Raw genomic sequence first — 22,599 nt, forward strand, 5'->3', positions numbered from 1 at the left:
TGCAAATCTGTTATGTACACAGACCCTTCTTTTGAGCTCCAGACACATACATTCAACCGCCTTCTAGACATCCACCTGAATGTTTCTCAGGCATCTTAAACTCAACATGTCCCAAACCATCTTCCATCACACAACCCAGAAAGCTCAGGAAATCGGTCCCCTTCTTTCTCTCCTTGCTCCTTAAGCCTAATCAGTCACCAAGTCCTGCTTCTTCCCTGTCTTTGACACAGCTCACATTAATCCCTCTACTCTCCATCTCCCGCCTTATCATCACTCACCTACAACTGTACAACAAACACACATTGCTCCCCAAGTCTCCAGCCCTGATGCCCTCCAGTCATCTCCGTCTAGAAAAGATCTCATCATGTCATTCTACTGCTCATTTATTCGGTCAACAAATATTTACTGAGCATCTACTAAGTGTCAATCGCTCTCCTAGGTGAAGATTCAACAGGCAACAGAACGGACAAAAAGTTCCAGCCTCATAAAGCTTACATTCACCATTCAAAATAATTTAGTTATTTCAAGAAGAAGAAGAAAAAAAACCTAACTGTTGTTAACTGTGGCTTTGTGGGAGGGAGTCTAGATAATCCTCTAGAAGTTTCATTTTATAGCCTTTTGTACTGCATGAAAAAAATTATATTTATAATGATATTGTTATTCACATTTTATTTGCACCTCCTCTATAAAGCTTAACATTTCTTCCTCCACAAAACAATAGGTGCTCACTCCTCCCTCCTGGGCCCCATCATTGCATTTACCCCACTGGACTCTGGTTACTTACAAATCTGTCTCCCCTATTACACCTGGAACCCCTTGAGGGCAGGGAGTTTATCTTCTTAATCCTTGCATGTCTGTGGTAACTTGCATGGTTGTTCAATAAATATTAATGGAATAAATGATTCTATAAAATTAAATGCCTATATGCATACAGATTTCTGACACATTTGTAAAGTCCAGGAGGACCTCTACTGTTTCATATAGTTCTTCAGGTTATGATCTGTGTTTGGTTCTCAAATCAGATTAAGGGGAAAAAGCGTTTGCTAGTCTACCATCACCATACGGGGAAGAACAGCTTGTTCTTGAGTGCCACCTGCTGGTCAAATAGAGTAAAGCTCTTTGGTTAGGCAAGGAAGTTAATCAATGCTGAAATACATTGAAACGAAAGTAATGAGTAGTTTCACCACTACTGATTTATAGATCTGAAATGCTAGGAAAATAAAGTACAAAACTGGACACACACTGTGATGTTAATTATAAAAAATATATATATTGAAGGCAAGGACTTGTAGTTGTATTAGGATATTGGGACTATGGGTGAATTCCTCTCTGTTCCCAGTTCTTTTAATATTATCATATGTAATCAGTGTTAATTAATAAAATTATCAACTGAAGTCTGTCCAAGATATTAAAGTGGACTTAAAACAACGCCATCACTTCTTCAGTTGCCACAAAACTGTGAACCTGGGCCACCTGTGACTCCTCCTCCTTCACTCTTTGGGTTAAGGTCAAGTCCTGCCAATGTTTCTGACTACACATCATTCCTGTCCAACCAGTAAAAGGCGCTAGGTTCAACTTACAAGCTGCTTGCCTCAGTGCTAACCAAGTTGGATTTCAGTTAATTAAGATTTACAGATCCATCCATTCATTGAGCAAACATTTACTGTACGCTTTCGTGTCAGGCACCCCATTTAGGCTGGTTCCTCACCAATTCCAGATATAAAAAAACTTACTCATTTGGATAAACTGGGGGAAAACCAAGCCCGATTACTGAAAAATCCCCAAATGGTAGAATAGCAGGAGGAAAAAACTCATTTATTCCTGCCAAGTATTTCATGAGAGCTGAAAAACAGAGGCTTTGAAGACCTATTTTCAGTGATATAAATAAGAATTCTTGGTAAATTAACAGATTGAATATCTTCACGCACATTCACAGTGTCTGAAAACAATTTGCTCTTTTAGTCAGCTTACATTAGTACCCTCCAATCCTGCTAACCCAATATCATAAATAGTTGCTTAAATTGTGTGTGTGTGTGGGGGGGTGTTTGTTTTTTGGTTTTTTTTGAGACAGAGTCTCGCTCTGTCACTCAGACTGCAGTACAGTGGTGCGATCTTGGCTCACTGCAACCTCCGCTTCCAAGGCAAGCAATCCTCCACCTCGGCCTGCCGAGTAGCTGGGACTACAGACGTGCGCCACCAAGCCCAGCTAATTTTTAAAGTATTTTTTGTAAAGAGGAAGTTTTGCCATGTTGCCCAGACTGGTCTTGAACTCTGGCCTCAAGTGATCCTCCTACTTTGGCCTCCCAAAGTGTTGGGATTACAGGCGTGAGCCACCATGCCCGGTCTAAATTGTTTTTTAATAGCTCGAAAACATTAAACCTTAGTATATCTTCTGCTAACTTATTACCAAATTTTGAATCAGTATGGGGCAGATGAGAGTTTAGTGCCAACCCTAGTCCCTTGGTCTAGAGCGTCACTGTCCCTAATCTGGATATGGCTCTGCCCTGAACCTGCTGAGGAACTATGGCATTACACTGCTTTGATGTGCCTATTTCCTCATCTATAAAATGGGGATTAAAAATAATGCCTCATCCTGGAATGTTCAGAGGATTAAATGAGGTAAGGTAGATAAAATACCAAGCACAGGACCTGGCAGGTAGTAAATGCCTGATAAATTGTTAAAATGATGTTATTCAATACCTGTGCTCCTTTATCCTGACTGCCTGTGGTAGCATTTGCCACTTGGCCTTTTCATTTACTAACCTTATTTGTGTGTGTGTGTGTTTTGTCCCAAAACTACTAAGGGACTATATCTACATTCCTATTAGAATACAGAGCTTAGTGCCTTGGATCCAGTAGAGCTAGGGAATTCACTCTGCCAGCTGCCCCATGAAGCCCTTTCTGTCTTGTGCAGTTTAGGGGGATGGAGGTGAGTAGGTAAAGGAGGAGAGCAGGCAGCAGGGTTAACATGGGCAGTCAGGACTGCCAAAGTGACAAGCTGAGAATAAAGAGGTGGCCTGGGGGACCAAGGAGAGCTTGCTCGGAGCTGTGGCCTTGAGGACACACCCTTTATCCGCAGGTAGCCTAGGGTCATCTGGTGGGCTTCACCTCTGAAGGCACATCTCTAGGATCTAGAGGACCTGTGACTTATTGTCATTTTTAGAGCTGAAGGCCAGGCTCAATTGGAAGCTCTTTAAAAGGGAGTGAGCTGCAGAGCCAGAGTAGGAGACACGGGTTCTGATGCTACACCTGAGCCCTGACACCTGTCATATTGGTGACTGAGTCACCAACCTCACAGTGAATGCAAGAGACTTTACACCAGTCCTTCTCCAAGGTGGGAACTGTTCCCTAAGGCAGTCCTTCTCTAGCTGCTGTCTTAATGTCTTCTTAATTTCTTCTTATGCTCCTGGGTATATTGATCATGAAACACACATATTTATAGAAGAAAAATTAACATGATGGATCTAGCTAAAGCTTTTGATCACTACCCTAAAAAGATTAAAGTTTTTCCATTTTTCCACCAAAATACCCAAATCCCTGCTGACTTTCAAATGAAACTCTTCCTGTAAAGCACATTCTCCAGCAATGTAGGTAGGATATGTCCCAGAGACCACAATATCTGTCAAAGAAAACCTTATACACTCAGCAACTCTGCTCATTGTGGATTTATCCAACCCTACTAGAATAGGTAATAGGTGTGTCTTCCCCTCATTGTCATATTTCAAAGAACAAGACACAGATGTGATGGTGACAAAATAAGAAAAGCTCCTACCAGAACAAGCTCCTTTCCTAAATTCACTGGGTGCACCAGGCACTGTGAAGACTGGGGCCTTGCCCTTGAGGAGTTTATAATACACTAGCAATTATAAAAATACAAGAGTATATGTCAGGTATACAGCAACAGAAGTAAGGGCCATAGAGGTACTAACGTGAGCCTGGGTACAGGAAGGCTCCACGAGGGCCTATCTATACAAGCTAAAATGTTTGCTATTTATCACATATAGAACAGGAGGTGAGGGTAGCACTGAACATTTTCAGCTGGGATAACAGCTTCACAGCAACGTGCTGAGAAAGGCAATCTGCTATAGGATTCAGGATGGTTTGGCAGGGGAAGAGGCTGGTGGCACCCCACAAAGGAGTGGGGTATGCATGCATCATCCAGCCAGAGTCCTAAGAACTGACAGAGGAAAACAGATGCCCATCTATATGAGAATCAGGTAAATTAGCCCCTTCTCGGCACCTCCCTCCCCCCATCTTTTTTTTTTTTTTTTATATGGAGTCTCACTCTGTCACCCAGGCTGGGGTGCAATGGCGCAATCTTGGCTCACTGCACCTTCCGCCTCCCAGGTTCAAGTGATTCTCCTGCCTCAGCCTCCCAAGTAGCTAGGACCATGCCTGGCTAATTTTTGTATTTTTAGTAGAGACAGGATTTCACCATGTTGGCCAGGCTGATCTCAAACTCCTTACCTCAGGTGATCCATTTGCCTCAGCCTCCCAAAGTGCTGGGATTACAGGTGTGAGCCACTGCACCCGGCCCCCTCCCACAATCTTTACACCAGATGTGGCCTGTCTCAGTCACACTCACCTTCCCCGTAAGAATCAGCAAATGAGATTTTTTTTCTTTCTTTTTTGGGACAGTCTGGCTCTTTCACTCAGACTGGAGTGCAGTGGTTCAATCTCAGCTCACTGCAGCCTCAGTCTCCTGGGCTCAAGAGATCCTCCTGCCTCAGCCTCCCAAGTAGCTGGAACTATATATAGGTGCATACCACCATACCCAGCCTTTTTTTTGGGGGGGGGGGGGTAGAGACAGGGTCTATGTTGCCCAGGCTGGTCTTGAACTCCTGGGCTCAAGTGATCCTCCTGCCTTAGCCTCCCAAAGTGCTGAGATTACAGGCATGAGCCACCATGCCAGGCAAGAACTTTGATTCTAAACTTAGACAAATAAACTCCCATTCTAAAGGTAAAGACGCTAAAATGGGGAAAAGTTTATGAAAGGTAATACAAATCATCACAAAATTAATTTGGAAGAGGAGGAAGACAGAACAGATGAAAAATAATTTGAAGACTATAATTAGATCACTTCTTATCACCAAACTGTACATCATTCAGAGCCATTAGGCTGATACAAACAAAACACACTCTGGGTCCAAAACATAAGCTTCTCTCTTCCCATTTCTGACATTTAACATAGTAAGCAATGTAAACAAAATAAAATGGCAACTTACTATCCAGGAGTCTCTGAAGAAATTTCTGGAGTAGGGCTGATGGCTGAGCTCTGTAAATGTCCAAAAAAGAAAAAAAAGAAGAAAAAAAATAATGTAGATGATTTATTTTGACTCATATGTTTCAAGCCAAGAGGAAAAAGAGAGAGGTCAATTTCTTTTCCTAGTTTAGATCAGGACCTCTGGAAGTCAGGGGGGCTGGAAGGAAAAGGTCTTCGGTGCTGGTGGAGGGCAGTGCTCTTTCTCTGGGAGGAGAATGTATGGGCAGGTGGGCTCTCCTACTCCTGGTCTTTTGCCTTCCAGTAGATGCAGCCAAGGCCCTCTGGGTGGGTCAGGAGAAGGCCTCCTGGCTCATACTCATCTTCTGTCACAGGTCACTGGGCAATGGAATGGCCCACTGTGGGCCAACATGCTTTAGTGACATGGACAGCACATCCTCCACCAGCTTCTCCACAGCCCTCAGACCCCCCTCTGAGCCCAATGCAGAGCCCTTCATGCACCCCAAATGCCACATCCAGAGAGAGGGTCACCCAACACTTTAGGTCCAGAATGTACAAAAGCATACTTTAAAATACCACACTGTATTTAGATAACTTGTGTATGCCTGCAAATTTAGGAGCGAAGAAATGGGGAGAAATGCAATTTCACCAACCATATTAATGATCACTTCAGCATGAATAAGGGAATGCTTTATAAAATTACCAGGCACCACACAAAAGGAAGAAAACAACCAAGAGCTACATGCAGAGAAAAAGCAACATAATTCTGTAGGGTTTCTGTTGTCTTGGAGAGAAAAATGCAAATGCTTTGATATGCTTGTTTTTAAAAATAAGGGAGTAGTTGAATAAATCAATGCAAAGGTTAATTTTAAAGATACTTCTACCTTAAATAATAGCCTTATCTCTAATAATGACCATTTTAAGAAAAACTAGCTATTTGGAGAAGAGAAATTTAAGGAAAGGACAGAAAGAAAAGGAAGAGATTGTGAAAGAGAGAAAAGGAAATGACAGGGAAGGACAGGCAAATTCACCCACTAGCCCCCTGCCTGCTGAAACATGTTGGGCTTGTGTGTTTTCATTTCTGAGGGCACCTCTGCTCTGGGATGAGGACTGTACCCCATGCCACCCCCATTATTCCTGAGACAGCACACCCCTCTTACCTTCACATCCATCCTCCAGCCCTTCTGGCTGCACTGTCTTGCCTGCCCATCGTCTCCTTCTTGAGTCTCCTATCTCTGAACACCTGTCCTGTCCGGTCTTCTACCTTGAAAAAACTTTGACCCTGTAGAGTCCTCTGGGAACACTCCCCTCCCTTCCTTCCTCCCACGGCCATATCTTTTCACTCAGTGCTGTACCTCTGCAGGCTCCAGATTCTTTGCCATATACTGTAACTCCCAAGAACTACTCACCCAGCAACCTCCAAAGCCTTTGGAAACATCTTAGTCATCACATCCACTGACCTTCCTGGGAGTCCACCTTTCTGGACCTCTGGGAAGATCTCACGCTTTCTCCTCTTGCTCCATCACTCGCTTTTCCCTCCGCCTCCGTGAACTCTTTCTCTCCCTCTCCCCTTCTCCTGTTCCACATCACCCAATGTCCCCATGGGTAGTTCTTGGTTTCACATCCTTTCTCTCAACACAATTCCCTCTTCAATCTTTCATCTACTCCCTAGTTGGGTGTCTTCTTCTACTCCCAGGGCTTCAACCATCGCCTCTCCTCAGGCGACTCCAATCCCCATCTTAAGCCCATGCCTCTTCCAAGAACTCTAGTTTTAGAGTTCCAACTGCCTACCGGATATTACCTATATGACACCCAATCAACACCTCAAAGGTCAATTACCTAAAGCCAACTCCCTCACCTTGCCTCTGCCCTGATTTTCTTCCCAGCTTTCCTCTGTGACGTGCTCATATCCTCATTCTTCCAGCTGCCTGGCCAAAACCCTAAGGTTGTCTTTGTCTTAATCCCATCCCCCAATTCTTTGCTCTTTACACCAGTTAATTAAAGTATCCCACTGCAACATCCTCAGTGACCTGGCTTGCATCTGCCCTCCTCACTGCATGCTGGCACACCGAGCAAGGGCTCTCACCACAGCCACGGTCACCATTCTCACTCCAGGGCTAGTTGTGATCTCTTCTCACCTGGGACCTTCAATTCCACAGTGGCTAATCTGGTTCCTTCACCCTAATTGGAAACTCAGCCCCTAACCCCACCCCGCCTGCCCCGCCCATCACCTGTCTGCCTCACCCATGTGTGCAGTGCCTCTGGTGGCTCCTTCAAGCGCTGAGGGAGAGCTTGAGCCTAACCCCTGGCCCTGCTGGCTTCCTCATGCTCTGCTGTCTCTGGATCCCCAATTCCTAACACCCTCAAGCAACCTGCAGCTCCTTGGCTCCTGACTCTCTTGTCCCAGACCAAATCCCCGGTCTCGTCACCCCTTCCCTGGTTTGAGTCTCTGCTGCTCTCATGACTTTTGTGCCCAAGTCACTGGGGCTGGAGATCTGTCTTGGTTCTGCTTAAGTGTGGCATGGGTCCATCAGCAGTTTCCACTTTTCCTGTCATGGTTTGTGGACCCTTCCTGGCCTCCTCAGCTCTATATTCCTTTTGTATCTTTTTTTTTTTTTTTTTTTTCTGAGACGGAGTCTCGCTCTGTCACCCTGTCACCCAGGCTGGAGTGCAGAGGTGTGATCTCAGCTCACTGCAAACTCTGCCTCCCGAATTCAAGCAATTCTCCTGCCTCAGCCTTCCAAATAGCTGGGAATACAGAGGCCTGCCACCATGCCTGGCTAATTTTTGTATTTTTAGTAGAGACTGGGTTTCGTCATGTTGGCCAGGCTGGTCTCAAACTCCTGACCTCAAGTGATCCACTTGCCTCGGCCTCCCAAATTGCTGGGATTACAGGCGTGAGCCACTGCGCCCGGCCTCCTTTTGTACCTTCTCTAAAGATACCTTTTCCTTTTAAGAGTCTCTTTTGTTTTGTCAGGGAGCCCTCCAGGCAGTTCTATGAACATTTGGTTTTTTCCTCCTTGGAAACCTACTTACCATGATGTCTTTCTCTCTCTCTCTTACTCTCTCTCATATACCCTCTAATAAACCACATTTTGACATAGCTCCCTTTAAAATATCAAGGCAGGCTCAGTTTCAAACACTTTTTTTGTGTGTCCAGGCCATCTGACCTCTGAGTGCATTTTTCATTGAGAACTTTCTGACCTTTAAAATGACAAACACTACTACTCTGAGAGCGTCATGCACATAAAGGGTACCCAAAGCACTGCTGCTGAGTTTTTGAAACTGATCTTTGAGGTTGGTATCTCCCAGGGCTGCAAAAAAGACAGGGAAACTGCCAAAAATGGCTCCCTGAAAATTCAGAGAAGGCAGACAGAGGCAAAGGAAGGGAACTTAAAAGGTCGCCCCTGGAAAGCAGAGGAAGAGAATAAGGTGGGAGAGTAGTTTCAATCAGCAGCCTCTCTGCATATATTTGAAGAATCCCCTTTAAGGAAGATGCCAAGCTCAAAAGAAAACCAAGCAAAAATGAACTGGGTAGGGGTGGGGGAAGGAGACTAAAACAGGAGTCAGAAAGCCATGCAGCCTAAAATAGCCAGCATCACCGTCTGTCACCTCAACTACATCAAAAACCATAGAACAAAGAAGAAAACAAAGCACAGCTTGAAAAGGAACTGATGGCATGAGAAAAACTAGGAAATACCTGTGGCACGTTTGCACTGGGTGCTTTATTAAGCGTCTCCATTTTTTCTAAATCTGCCTCTAACTCTGTCTGGCAGAGGCTGAGATCTTTGTCTAGATTAGTCTGGTTCAAGAAAGAAAAGATGGGAAAGAAGGTTTTAGTTTAGAGGAAAGGGAGAAAGAATGGAAGGTTAAGTTTGAAAAAAATGAATTTTTTTCTTAGTGTTATACTTTCATACGGCCAAGATAGCATGATTAAAACACAAGAGCTCACTGGAAATTAGTTGAAGACATGAAAACAGAGAATGTAACATTAGGCATATAAAGCAGAAATCCTGAAGTCATCAGAGCTTCAAAAAGCTATTCTACTTGCTAAAGAGAACTACAAAAACCTACCTTTAAGGAAATGGCTATTTGCTCTTTTTTCAGAGTGTGGTGATGGTAACAAATACTATGTCAGAAGAATACGTAATTGCTTTAAAAACCTCTAAACATTAGTATATGTCTTAGAGAATTTGTTACATAGTTGTATTACCAAACCAAAAAAAAAAAAAAAAAAAAAGCATCAAGTTTTTTCAAAAGTGATTTAAGAAAACAAACAAACAAACCCACAACACACTCACACTAACCAAGGCTAGAGAGCACACACAGTCCAACGGAGGAGGCACAGCGGAATTACCTTTCTATCCTCTCTAGGAAGGATAGAGCAGTCTCCAGGAGTATAATCCCATATCTTTTTGGGAGGCTGACGGGAAGCAGAGGAGGAAATGAAGAAATGAGCATAAAGACATAAAGACAAACACGGAGACTGGCTCAAACAAGGAGGGGCACACTGGGAGAACTGTATCAACACAGAAAGCTGAACTCAAAAGCAAGGGGAGTGGGTGCTGCCTACGGACACAAGGCTGCCTGCTGGAGTGGAAGCCTGAGGATTTGGGAGCTGGGACCATTACCTAGGAAGTCTGTTTCTATGTCTATGTTTCAAGAGCAAATCATCATTGGATTCTAAATATTGAAAACTTAAGAAAAGACGGGGGAAAAAAAGAAAAAAAAAGCATTAACAAATTTGAACAAAAATAGAAACTTTTAAATTCCTCATTGTTCTCTTCAAACTAAGATTGACACTGAAGATTCTACATTTTTGAGGCAGTCTTCTGCTGTAAAATTCATTGTGTATTAACATGTGTGTGAATCTAGAGGTTTGGTCAACAGACTGAACCAAATGTACTTTCTGTGGTTTGTAGCAACGAAATCCATGTATAAAATGGGTGTTAAACAGTGCACTAGACAATTTCATACCAGTAGTTTTAAAATCTCCTTTTACAGTTTAACTAGACCTTGATAGTGGTAGAGACATACTTTTCATCCCCCTTAGAGAACAGAGTTTAAACCCAGAATTTAAAGAGGGAACTGTAAGGTTATTTTTGTTTTGTCTTTTAACTCTGCAAGTCAGATTTACAGCTGCATTCCTAAGACAGAAATTTGCCAAAAGATTGTTGTAAGTTTAATGAGGGAAGAGTCCAGAGGGTGGAACATTCAGAGGTTACAGGTGACTTCTAACTCTGGATCCTCTCTTCCACTTGTTCTGCCTATTTAGACTTGAATTTTCTTACATAATGACCTCTAGGGTGATAAGAAATAGGAGATCATTAATAGCTCCTAAAATTTTGTGCAAATTTCATTATAGACAACTCTATGGAAGCATTCAAATTGGTTTACATTGTGAAATTTTGACTTGCTCTTACATATAGAAATCATGTCAATTTCTATAGAAATTAGAGGAAAACAACTCTGAAGAAAAAGCTGATTCCCAGGCTCTTTGTAATAAATCTGCAAATGAGAAGTAATCTGATTCCAAGGTGTGTTCACCACTGACAGCAACAGGTCAGTAATGTCATCTCTGCACATGTATATTCTGCATTTCGTAAAGTAAGTGATATTAGCAATTACCATTCATCTTTAAGCACTTAATACACTTGGACTGTTCATCTGCAGAAGTAGACTTTTTAAAGCCTAATGACTTACGATCATTTCTTTCTTTACTGCAATAAACAGGGCAGTGTTTACAAATTAAACTGGTTTTAAATAATCTGTCCAAAAATGGTCCCTGGAGTCTTGAACGATTTGCTATTCTAACAACTTGTTGGAGCTAAAAAGGTATCTTTTTAGTCAGGATCTTGCTGAAATTTCAGTTCATTTTGGGTGGCTTAAGCAAAGGGGTGGAGGAAGCAAGGAGTTCAGGGTAAATGTCTAGTGTCAAAGTTCTGGTAGGCTTTACTCGGGGAAAGTGGTCTCCAGTTGGTGTGAGAAAAAAAAAGTAGAAATGCTGATTCCCATGATCTGGCAGGAGTTTTGATTCTGCTTCTGAAAGGCTGAAAAGCTTTCCAAAACAACTTCCATGGTTTATGCCACTTTTATTTATGTCTCTTACTCTTTTGTGGCAGAGTGGTTGGAGTAGGAAGTGAAGAAAAAATTTATCCTTACCGCACCTTCCTCCCAAACCCTGTTAGCTCAACTAGGTAATAAGCCCACCATTAGGATGCCTCAGACCATAAGGAGCTGTTCATTTCAGGGCTGTTCCTCAGGATATGGGCATTGATTTAGTTAATTTGGCAAGTCTTCACAAGTATTATCTTTTAAAGTAAGACCTACACAAAAAGAAGCAGTCTCATTAGAAGAACTCTGAGGCCTGTGCAAAGAATGCATGTGGCTTCAGAGAAAATGCTACTTTGAAAAAGCATCTCTGAGTCTTTAAATAATTAAGAGGCTGTTAGAGCAATGGGGTAGGGATACAAGCTAGAGGAAGGCCCCAGTATACAACTGGACTGTGTTCTCAACATTTGTTTGAAGTTAGCTGTGTGGTACCTGGAGTGAAGTTTTTGGCAGCAATACTGTTAATTTATCAAGCTATGCATGGAGACTATTTAAATGTATGCTGGTATTAAAATACTATATATTATCCTCAAAAATTATTTGTCATGATAGATTTAGTAAAACAATCACAACTAATTAGGGAAAAAATTCCACCATTTTTCCTGAAAGCTAATATTTTAGATAAAACTAATTTAGTTGTTTGGCAGATGAGATGGGCAGAAATGTGTGGATTCTGAAACAGACTTCAAAAATCAATGGCATGGACTCTATTAAACATAATTTAATAGCTTTTGCTTTCCTTAAGTATGGCATTATTGTTTCATATACCAATCATGGTCTGTTTTGCGGGTGGGGAGACAACTACACACAGCAAAAGCTTTTTTTGGTGACATAATTGACCAGGTTTTAAGAAAAGGAGAAAAGAGAAAGGGTTAGGATACTGTTAAATACTGCATGTGGAAAAGATTGCCTGAGGTAGATTTAACTGATGTCTGAATGGTGAACAGCAGAGGGGAAAAAAAGAAAGGAGAGAAAGGAGAAGAAATGAGGTGTGCACCAATGCTTTGGGGAGGGGAGAAGGAGGGTGCAGACTTTGGGTCAGATGCGTCCCTCTCCACTGGTCACTAGGTGGCGCTGTTCATCCAGGACAGCTCGGCTGCTATCGGGAGACAGTGTCTAGGAGGGACCAGAAGAGAGGAACAAGCAGGCTGTTTGCAAGTCTGGTGCTCTTAACTCAGAAGATGCCTGAACTTTCAAAGCTCAGCACTGCCAAATCAAAGAGCAATTCCTAAGCACCAGCTTAATTTCTCTTTGTCTTTGTTTTAAAAAAAAAAGGTTCAAACATTTTACTCAACTATAAAATTCATTCCTGTCTGCAAATAAAACTATCATCCCAGACCATAGAAACTCAAAAGCTGGATCCAATGCTTAAAGTCTCATACAATCATTGAATAAAATGTGTTTATACACTTAACTCCTCTACCTGTAAATTCTTTTTGCAGCTGTAATAATTAAGACTTTAAAGTAACTAGAGTTTTAAAGTCAGTTTCCAGTTATCTCTAGAGGAAGGATGAGCTCAACTCTCCCTTCTATTTTATATTCCTTTGGGTGCAAGGCTAAGAAAATCCTCCTTTAAGTGCCAAAAGTCAATTTGTGCCAAAGCCAATTCAGAGATATCATGGGGCAACTGTAGTCTGAATACTAAAGATGCTAGAATTCCTTACTCCCATTTCAAACTTTGGGAAATATCCTACATCATGGAAATCATTCCCTAAAAGTCACCTATAATGGGGTTGCATTTGTGGGTCACATCTGCATAAAGAGGTCCTTTTGGCCTGCTCTGGGACTTCATTTACATATGTGCTTTTAAAAATGCTATTTAAAGCAGAGACAATGCTGGTCTTCTCAGTGTGTAACGCATTTTCAGCTTGTCTTTCACAGGCCATAAAGACTTTGGTCAAGGAAGTGAAACAATGGCTGAAATAATGCCATCCACAAGGTATGTGGTACTTGTTGTTAGTTGGGAGAGGTCTAAGACAAGCAATGATTATTTGTGTTTCTCTGGGATATTCCAGCAAGATACACTTTCCAGAGCTCACTATCCTTTCTCAGTGAAGTAAGGCAAAAGAAAGCTTAGAGGTTGTAGTGAGAAGAGACAATCCCACTACGGACAACCAACATGACTGCTCCCCACTTTCTGAATCCCTTACAAACATCTGATTCTTTAGCAGCAACAATGCATCCACAGCATTAGTTTAAAAGGTGTATAACCACTGAAGCTATTAAACTTACCGGTTTCCCAAACTCCAATTCCGAAAAGAATTTATACCAAGGTTCATTCTTTAAATCTATCTCTTCTGGGCTTATATCCCGACTCTATAGGGGTTGGTGATAGGGAAATGGAAGAAAGAGAAGGATAACATTATGCAAAGATTACATAGGAACAGGCCAGTAGAGATGCAGTGGTTTCCAGGTATATGCAGGAGCTGCATTCAACAGCAGCAATCATCTGTTTTTACTGACAACAGCAAAAACAGGAGGGAGAGGATGGGTTTATAAAAACAGGGAAATTGAGGCAGGGAACAGTGAGTGAATCATTCTCAGCCCTATGGCAGAGGAAAATGGACTATAGATGGACAACTCTGCACCACACTGCTGCCTACACAACAAGTCTGAATCTGGGCATAACAGCATTCTGCAATAATTTTCAGTAATGTGGAAGAAAACAAAGCCCTTTACAAAGAACTATTAGTTATGAGCAAATTACCTGGTGAGCACACCAAACATTTAGCCATCTATGCCAGTTGAGTAGAGCAGATTTTTATGGGCTAGTACAACTTTAGTACTTATTTCCAAAGCTACCTTAAGGTTTTCGAAATAAACGCAAATATTGACACTTTATAAAAGCCAATTGGTTAATACTGCATCTTTAATGGCACATGAGTAGGTAGGAAACCATGTCCCGTACACAGTAAAGTGAAAGTGAAAAATGATATAAGTAAAGATAGAGGACACAGTGAAAAAACATTTTAAACAAGTATCCGTGGCAGATGAATACAGACAGAATATACTTCGTGTTTTAACAAATAAATGTTAAAGAATTGGGAAAAAATAAAGTGAAAGAAAAGCTAGACAAGACAGAAAACAGAACAAAGGGGAAAAAACTTCTGGGTTATGTGACAAACATAAGTTAGATTTCTCACTTTATATAACACTATGAGGTATCAATAGACCGATAATTTGATTCCATGGGATATAATATTTAACCAAATAAGTATAAAGTTCTGGCACCTTATTTCATGGAATAACATGTGTTTCTAGAAATAACTAGTTGGAAAATGAATCCGTGCAAAGCAAATCACGTTTTCCCCTTCATATATTGGAGAAATGTTTACATCAGGGAAAAGTGTTTGAGGTTCATGACTAATTAAATATGTATGTATGTTTCAAAAAACATTGATAATCACGAAAAGACAGTTGGGGTGATTTTCTACAATAACCTGAAATATAAAATGCATACACTTTCTACTGAGATTCAAAACACTGCGCAACAAACTTCACTACTTCTGGGCTATAACATCTGAGGGAGGGGGTTTACCATGTCTGGTGTGCAGGTCTTTAATGCTAGTGCTTCACAAAGCAGCTCTTCTTGACTGTACTTTTCTCACAACATAGTTAACATCCCCTTTGCAGCTTGTAGAAATGGCTGCTAACTTTCTTAGTGACCTTTACCAATCCCTTTGTCTAAGATCTTTAAAAGAGTCTTTAGCTTTACTTTCACTTTTGCTACAGGTAGAGGACGATATGGAAATATGGCAGGGAAGCTTCCTTTAACTGAAATCAAGCTAGGTTGAAATCGGAGGGAAAATCATACTGAAACACAAGGTCTGTCCTCCTGCATCCAGATAAAACTTCCTCCAAATGTCTTTAGGGACTTAGGGTTTAAATCCTGAAGGAGAAGTCTTGCCCTCCCTGTAGTAAATGGATTCTATATTTACTCAGTTCAGTGAAAGGAGGTACAATACCTACAAAAACACAACTGTTCAGTAGTGGCAATTTAGACATTGGGACTCTCTAGATCCTAATATGATGAGGTTTCATGAAATCTATTTCATGTTTGTTATTTTTACAAAGATTATTTATAAACTGCCCTCTGGGAATGGTTAGGCTTTTTTTCTTTTTTCTTAAATAAAATGTGCCAGCTCTTTTGGGAAACTGCCTGAAAGTTTTGGTACTCATGATCCTGAAGTAATTAACTCATTTATTCCCAAAGGTTGTCTGCAGATTGTTTTACTGTGGAGGTTAATGCTGTGCCAATAATAGAATCAGGAGGTTATGTCAAACAGCGATGGGTGAGAGCAACCAGCCTCAGTCCTTTGAGCTGCCCAGAGATAAAGCTAAAAACGTGATACCACACAGCCCTCACATCTGCATTTGATTTTGCCAAGTATAACTCAGCTGTGGATCCTGTTATGGAACAGACCAATAGAAAAACATCCTTCTGGACACAGAGCAGGAACTCTGGCCTGGCAGACAGGGAAAATTCCATAATGCCTGGCAAAGTTCTTTAGTACCACAGGCTATTCTCCCAGCTCAAAAAAAAAAAATCCTTGGAAAAGGGCAGGTAACTCACCAGAAAAATGCCAGCTTCCCCTCAAAGACAGTTTTGCTTCTTGAATGGAAGCCAGAGACCAGCTTCAAATTCCAATTAAATAAGTCACCTGAATATGGTATGTCTGTGTAGCACTTCATAATATTCACAGTTATTGTACCCATATTATCACATTTGACCCACCTCATCTTCCAATTCCTAGTCCAGTGTTCTTTACACTACACCATATTCCCCTTTTCGTATTCCACATGACAGGGGGGCAGGCCTACTAAGTTTGCGATGACACCAAGCTAAAGCAGGGCTAAATGACCATGCTGAAAAGCCAGAAAACGAATGCAAAGTGAGGATGAACTGGGAAGAAACCAAGCTGGGGAAATCCCCCCGTTTTACACTTCCAAAATGTACACTGTGTCTGTAATCACTCTTTTAATATCTGTCCGTCCTACTACATATATATATATGTATGTGTATGTATATATATATGTATGTATGTATATATTTAACTGAACTGAACTTCTGTAAGAGACTTAGAGGAAGGTATAAAAGAATGAGTCCTGAAAAAAGCCATCTCTGACAAAGCAAGAACTGACCAACAGATCTCCAATTCCAAGGCTAAAAAAGAAAAAAGCATCCTACTACGATAAGAGGGGACCAAGTAGAGATAAAGACCCACATACGTGCCAGGTTTGGTGGCTCAAGCCTGTAGCCCCAGCAGTTTGAGAGGCCAAGAAGGGCAGATTGCTTGAGCCAAGGAGTTTGAGACCAGCCTGGGCAACATGGTGAAACCCCATCTCTACAAAAAATAAAAAATTAACTGGGCCAGGCACGGTGGCTCACAGCTGTAATCCCACACTTTGGGAGGCAGAGGTGGGTGGATCATTTGAGGCCAGGAGTTCAAGACCAGCCTGGCCAACATGGTGAAACCCCATCTCTACTAAAAATACAAAAATTAGCTGGGCGTGGTGCTGCATACCTGTAATCCCATCTACTCAGGAGGCTGAGGCAGGAGAATTGCATGAACCCGGGATGCAGAGGTTGCAGTGAGCTGAGATTGCACCACTGCACTCCATCCTGGGCAACAGAGCGAGACTCCATCTCAAAAGAGAAGAAAGAAAGAAAGAAAGAAAGAAATTAGCTGGGCATGGTGGTGTGTGCCTGTAGCCCCAGCTACTTGGGAGGCTGAGGTGAGAGGATTGCCTGAGCCTGGGAGGTCAAGGCTTCAGTGAGCCATGATCACACCACTGTACTCCAGCCTGGGTGATAGAGTGAGACCCTACCTCAAAAAAAAAAAAAGACCTTCATATGAGTCTTTCAAATAGATGACTAGGTCATCAAGGTTGTAAGTCTTCTGTAGGGGGTTTTGAAGGCAGTACAGTGTTTCTTTCATCTTTCTGGAATTATTTAGAGTATGCTCCAGGGACAAGGTGAGCTCTAGGGCAACCTCTCCTGCTAACCATGCATAGATGTGCCTATGAAGTCACAATTTAAATTGCCAGAGTTAAGCAGACATAAGTACCTCAAATGGAAAAAGCATTTTTTCTCCTAAAATGAGGTGGTGCATATCTGAGAGCAGACTTAGATTCTACATCTGTCACTAGTTAGTAGACTTACCCACAGTTAACAATGCAAGTGTGTGTTTTGGGGGATGGGGGGTGTATGCTCAAATTCCGGCAAACCAGATACTAGATACCAAAAACCAAGACTCACATGCTGAAACTCACACTTCACCTTTTCTGTCCATGTGATAAAAACAGCAGGAAATAAAATCAAACATAAAGGATGAATTCAACTACTGTGAAGGGCAGACTGTCAAAAGATTAAGATTCAACTGAAACTTCTCTTTGGAGGAACAGAGCTAAATTGGGTGAAACTATTGGACATTCCTACTCCTCCTTGGCCTGCCTTTGGTGTTCACGCCCCATGAGTGGCTTGGCTTAGGGCTTGGTACTACACAGAGGAGCTTTGCAATCCATGTGCATGCTCACCACCATTCTCCAAGAGGGCCCCGTGGGGCACTATGTGTTACTTTTCAGGGTTTGTAAAAACAACGTCAATGATCCCAAGAACTGTGGTATGGAAGATTCTCATAAACTATTGTGGTATCAATGAGAAAAACTAAACTATGTTGTTTTTCCTAGTTCTGAGTAGTGGTTAAATGATTAAGAACCAGGGAAAGGAGCTGGAAACAAAGGAGAAATTAAGAAAAGGGAGCCTTCGGTAAGAGCCATGAAAATCTATGAACGGTGATACTGCCAAAACAAAAACACTCAAAGGTCTACAGAGTCCCTGAAATCATGTAAATGTATTAATATGTAATGGTGGGTCCCAGACTTATTATTAGTGTTGGAAATAAACCCAAGGAGCACGACTTTCTTTGCAAGAGCGCCTGAGTGCAAGGTTACCTTCTATGTTTCTTACGTACAGTATCTTCTAACAGCAGACAACCTCCAAAGAAGGGCAGTGGTGGGGAGAAGGCAAAATTCTGTGCTCCTCTCTGAACTTTCTGCTTGAAATAACTGGTGCAGAGTAAACGCTGAAGAATGACAACTCTAAGTATTTCTGTGACCTGTTGACCTTTTTTCCTAATTAAAATAACTTATCCTTCAGTGCTTTTAGAGATGTCACATTTTTATCTCAATAGAAGTCAAATCAATTCTTCTTTCAAAACATGTAGAGCCGACGAGGTGGAGGGAACATAATTTGAGCCTGCATTTCAGAGGGCTGCTTATTCTGTAGACATTGTGGTGACCGTATTTTAATAAAAACCAAACCCCAGCATAATAATTCCATCCTGCTGTCCTGCTGGAGGACTGCAATGTTTATGGAGCTTTGGAGAACCCCTTAACCAGGATCACAATTCCAAACCAGCTTTTCCTAATGAAGGGTTAATAAAAGGATGCATGATTGGCAAGTATGAAACTAATCAATGTGTAAGAATTCTTCCTGTTTCACAGAAGAGGCCGCTTTTCCAGGGTGGTCTGCTATATGCATACAAACCATTTTCCCCACTCATAATTGCTTAGAGATGTGAACTTGTATAGGGAATCATAAACCAGGTCGAATATGAAATTAGTCCTCAATATTGCACTTGTCAAAAAAGGAAGACCTAAAAGATATATTCTAACAGCCTGGGGCCTTTTTTCCAAGTCACAACATCCTATTAGTTATGTAGCTTTTAATGACATTCTAGTAACTTGTACAAAATTTATGCCTGTTCAGAGTCACTTAAAAAAAACTGGACTTCAGTCCACTTAATGACAAGCCTGATAAATGAACACTTAGACATTTAAAAAAAGACAGCAGCAAAATCAATCTTTATGTTAGTAGAAAAATTAATATTAGTTAAAACCATGCACAAAAAAAGCAACAGAGCCACAAAAAAAGGATTTTTTAAAAGCAGACTCGTGGGACTTATTTTATGAACACCTGCAAAAATGAAAAGGGTAAAAGTACTTCATTTTTGTCATTATCTTCAAAACAAAGCAAGTCTATCTCAAGGGGAAAGAATGTAATCCAACTGCACGATGTATTCTGATTAAAGAACATGGGCAGGGTGAGACAAAAGAACTTTAATATGCACATTACCATCTTTTCGTTGGTCAGAACGGAAGACTTGCCCGGCTGATATTCGTAAATGCTTTTGGGCTCTGCACGATATTTTCTTGTATCTACTTTCTTATCTGGGGGTTCCCAGTCATTTCTGCAGAAAAAAAATTCTATTAGAGCTATTTTCATGACAACTGGCATTAGCTTCTGACACGGTCTGACTTTGGATGACTGTAGTGTAATCAAAGAACTGTTATATCCAAAGCATAAAATTGGAGTCAGGGTGAACAACTGAGTTGTGTTGGTTTGCTTCTCAAAACAACCAGTTAAAGTTTGGTGTTCGCTTCACAAAAGGCTTGAGATGTCCTGTGCTCAAAACCAGGCACCAGGAAGGGGAGAGGAGAAAGCAACAGGAAAAAGGGCAGCAGCAGCAAAGCTGGCTCTGGAAAAATCTTTCACCTTGCTTCGCTCTATGGGCTTTTCATTCCACAGACATGCCTGTACTTCCCACTCACACTAGTGCAGTGAGAAAGAACACAGGTCCTGGAGCCGGGTGACTGTGGTTCAAATCCTGCCACACCCCTTGCTAACTAGGTGATCTTAGACAAGTATTTCACCTCTTGGTATCTCAGTTTCCTCATCTGAAAAATGGGGTTGTTGTAAGGACTAAACAATTTACATGAGACAGCACATGTAATCAGTGAGCAGAGTGCCAGGCCCATAGTAACCACACAATAAATGTTAGCTGCTACCATAATTGCATTCTTCCCTGTTCCACACTGGAATAGGGAAGAGGTAACTGTGGGTTGAGACCTTAGATTCAAGTCAGTAATCGATTTTGGTTTGATTTTTATATATGGTGAGAGATGGGGGTCTAGCTTCATTTTTCTGCATAACCAGTTTTCCCAGCACCATTTATTGAAGGGTCTGTCTTTTTCCCAATGTATGTTCTTGGCACCTTTGTGGAAAATGAGTTCACAATAGGTGTGTGGATTTGTTTCTGGGTTCTCTATTCTGTTCCATTGGTTTATATGTCTGTTTTTATGCTAGTACCAAGCTGTTTTGGTTACTACAACCTCTAGTTTGCAAATTTTTTATTTGTGCATTACCGTACTTTGCACTGTGATTATATTAAGTTTTTCATCAAGGCTGTAAACTTCTTGAAGGCAGATACAATGATTTATATATACCTATATCCTTCCATGATATATGGTTCAATCTGCAGAGAATACACCCAGTGGGTTCTGGATGAAGGCAACTATAAGGGATTTGTTGGTATACCCAGCTTTCTTTTCAAATTAATTATCAAACTCCTCAGGTAGAGGCCACTTAAGTTTGTGTGGTGCTTTTAAAACAGCCGTTAATTTGTCTATGAGGTTGGAAAAGGTACAGAGGTGTCAAACTGGATGTGTATTTAAGGAAGAAGTAAGTAATTTTGTTTGGCCAGAGCCTTTTGTGTGTTGAGAAGTGTGAGAAGTGGTGTAAGTTGGGGCTGGAAGATGCATGGAACTCCTGTCCAAATAGCATGAGAAGATTGCTTCAGAGGGCATTTTTAGAGATAAGAACTCAAGTCAGGTGTTTGGGACCAGCCTAGCCAACACGGCGAAACCCTGTCTCTACTAAAAAAATACAAAAATTAACCGTGTGTGGTGGTGTGCACCTGCAGTCCTAGCTACTCGGGAGCCTGAGGCATGAGAACTGCTTGAACCTGGGAGGTGGAGGGTGCAGTGGGCCAAGATCACACCACTGTACTCCAGCCTGGATGACAGAGCAAAACTCCGTCTCAAAAAAAAAAAAAAAAAAAAACTCAAGAAAAAGAAAACTATGTTGTTTGCTGCAGGCATTTTAAGAGATTTATTAATGCTGTCACTAGAACAAGTCCAAGGTTTATGTCTCAATAATACATGTTGCATGAGTAAATGGACATTAAAAAGTGTGGCTTCTTTTTAAAGTTATAGTCATTGCTATGAATATGTGAACACAGTATGCACAAAGAATACGACAACACGTGACAAATCTTGCAGTTAAGATTTCTCTTGTGAAAATGTAAAAAGATATGATAATGATAGTCAATATTAATTAAGCCCATACTCTGAGCCAAGTGCTACCAGGAATGTTTACATGTATTATCTCATTTTATCCTTGCACTATCCTTACTAGGAATCATGCTATTTTTATCCCCATTTTACAGAGGAGGACATTGAGGCTAAGAAATAAGAAGTCACTGCTAATAGGTGACAGGGGACAGACTCAAATTCCACATTCCTAAGAATGGAGGCTCCTAGGTCTCAATGAACACCGACAAGGCCCAGGCTGAATGAATGAGAGACAAGTGGGCACTTACCTTTCTGGGCTTGTCTTCAGTGAGGAAGAGCGGGCTGGGAGGGGTAGTGTGGCCGACCTCTTGACTACCTTCTCACCATCAATGTAGCTCATCTCACTTTTTGAGCGAGGCACAGAAAGGGGAGATTTTGCTGGAGAAAGACAGTGCAGACAAAAGACTTAAAACTCATGAAAACTGAAAACAGGGCGATTATCTTCCCTCATCCACCACTTTCCCTTCCTCCCCCACAACCAGGTTATTTGAAGTCACTTACTGTCTTCAGAAAACGAGTATCTGGGAGAGTACAGATCTGAATCATCATCTATTGAACAAAACAAAATGTAGTCAGGAGAAGTCTGGCTAAGGTAAGAGAACCAAGTTGTATGTTCCCAATTTCCACAGTCCGGTACGAGCATCCAGCCCCACTAGGGATCCCAGCGGAGAGAAGAAGAGTGAAGCGCCAGAAGCTACACCACGGCAGAGCACGTTTGAGAGGAGCAAGATTTGTAGAGCACACCCAACCAAACCTGTAGTCCAGGCAGGACAGTCACAACTGGCGGATGCTGCTGCCTGACATCAAGAAATGCATGGGGACAAACAGCCAAGGGTCACCCTCCAGAGAATCCACACAACCAAAGCTGGAATGCAGGGTCTGGGTCTGGCTGAGTGGGAAGCAGGGGCTGAGATGGATCCCCGGCTGCACCAGCTCAGTGTAAGGTTAAGCTCACCGAGTTCAACAGTGTCTTGAAAGACCTCTTACCAGGGCCTCGGGCTGCTACTGGATGGGAAGGAGAGGCCCAGAGGGTGGGTTTTCTAGCTCCTTGCCTCAGCTTTGACCTGTTTTAT

General features: G+C 41.8%; 1 protein-coding gene across 17 annotated transcripts in view; it reads right to left on the bottom strand.

The window, feature by feature from the left end:
• Window positions 1-22,599, bottom strand: part of SORBS1 (sorbin and SH3 domain containing 1) — a 251,763-nt gene that overhangs the window by 50,605 nt on the left and 178,559 nt on the right. For 9 of the 17 annotated variants that reach the window (XM_063727053.1, XM_063727050.1, XM_054521431.2 and 6 more), the window contains 4 exon segments: window positions 22,028-22,075; window positions 21,775-21,904; window positions 19,470-19,584; window positions 5,226-5,275 (listed from right to left, as the gene is read on the bottom strand). In XM_063727053.1, the coding sequence (XP_063583123.1) occupies window positions 5,226-5,275; window positions 19,470-19,584; window positions 21,775-21,904; window positions 22,028-22,075 (343 nt within the window). 17 annotated transcript variants of the gene reach the window in all.

Source organism: Pongo abelii, chromosome 8 (genome assembly GCF_028885655.2).
Source record: "Pongo abelii isolate AG06213 chromosome 8, NHGRI_mPonAbe1-v2.0_pri, whole genome shotgun sequence".
Lineage (NCBI taxonomy): Eukaryota > Metazoa > Chordata > Mammalia > Primates > Hominidae > Pongo > Pongo abelii.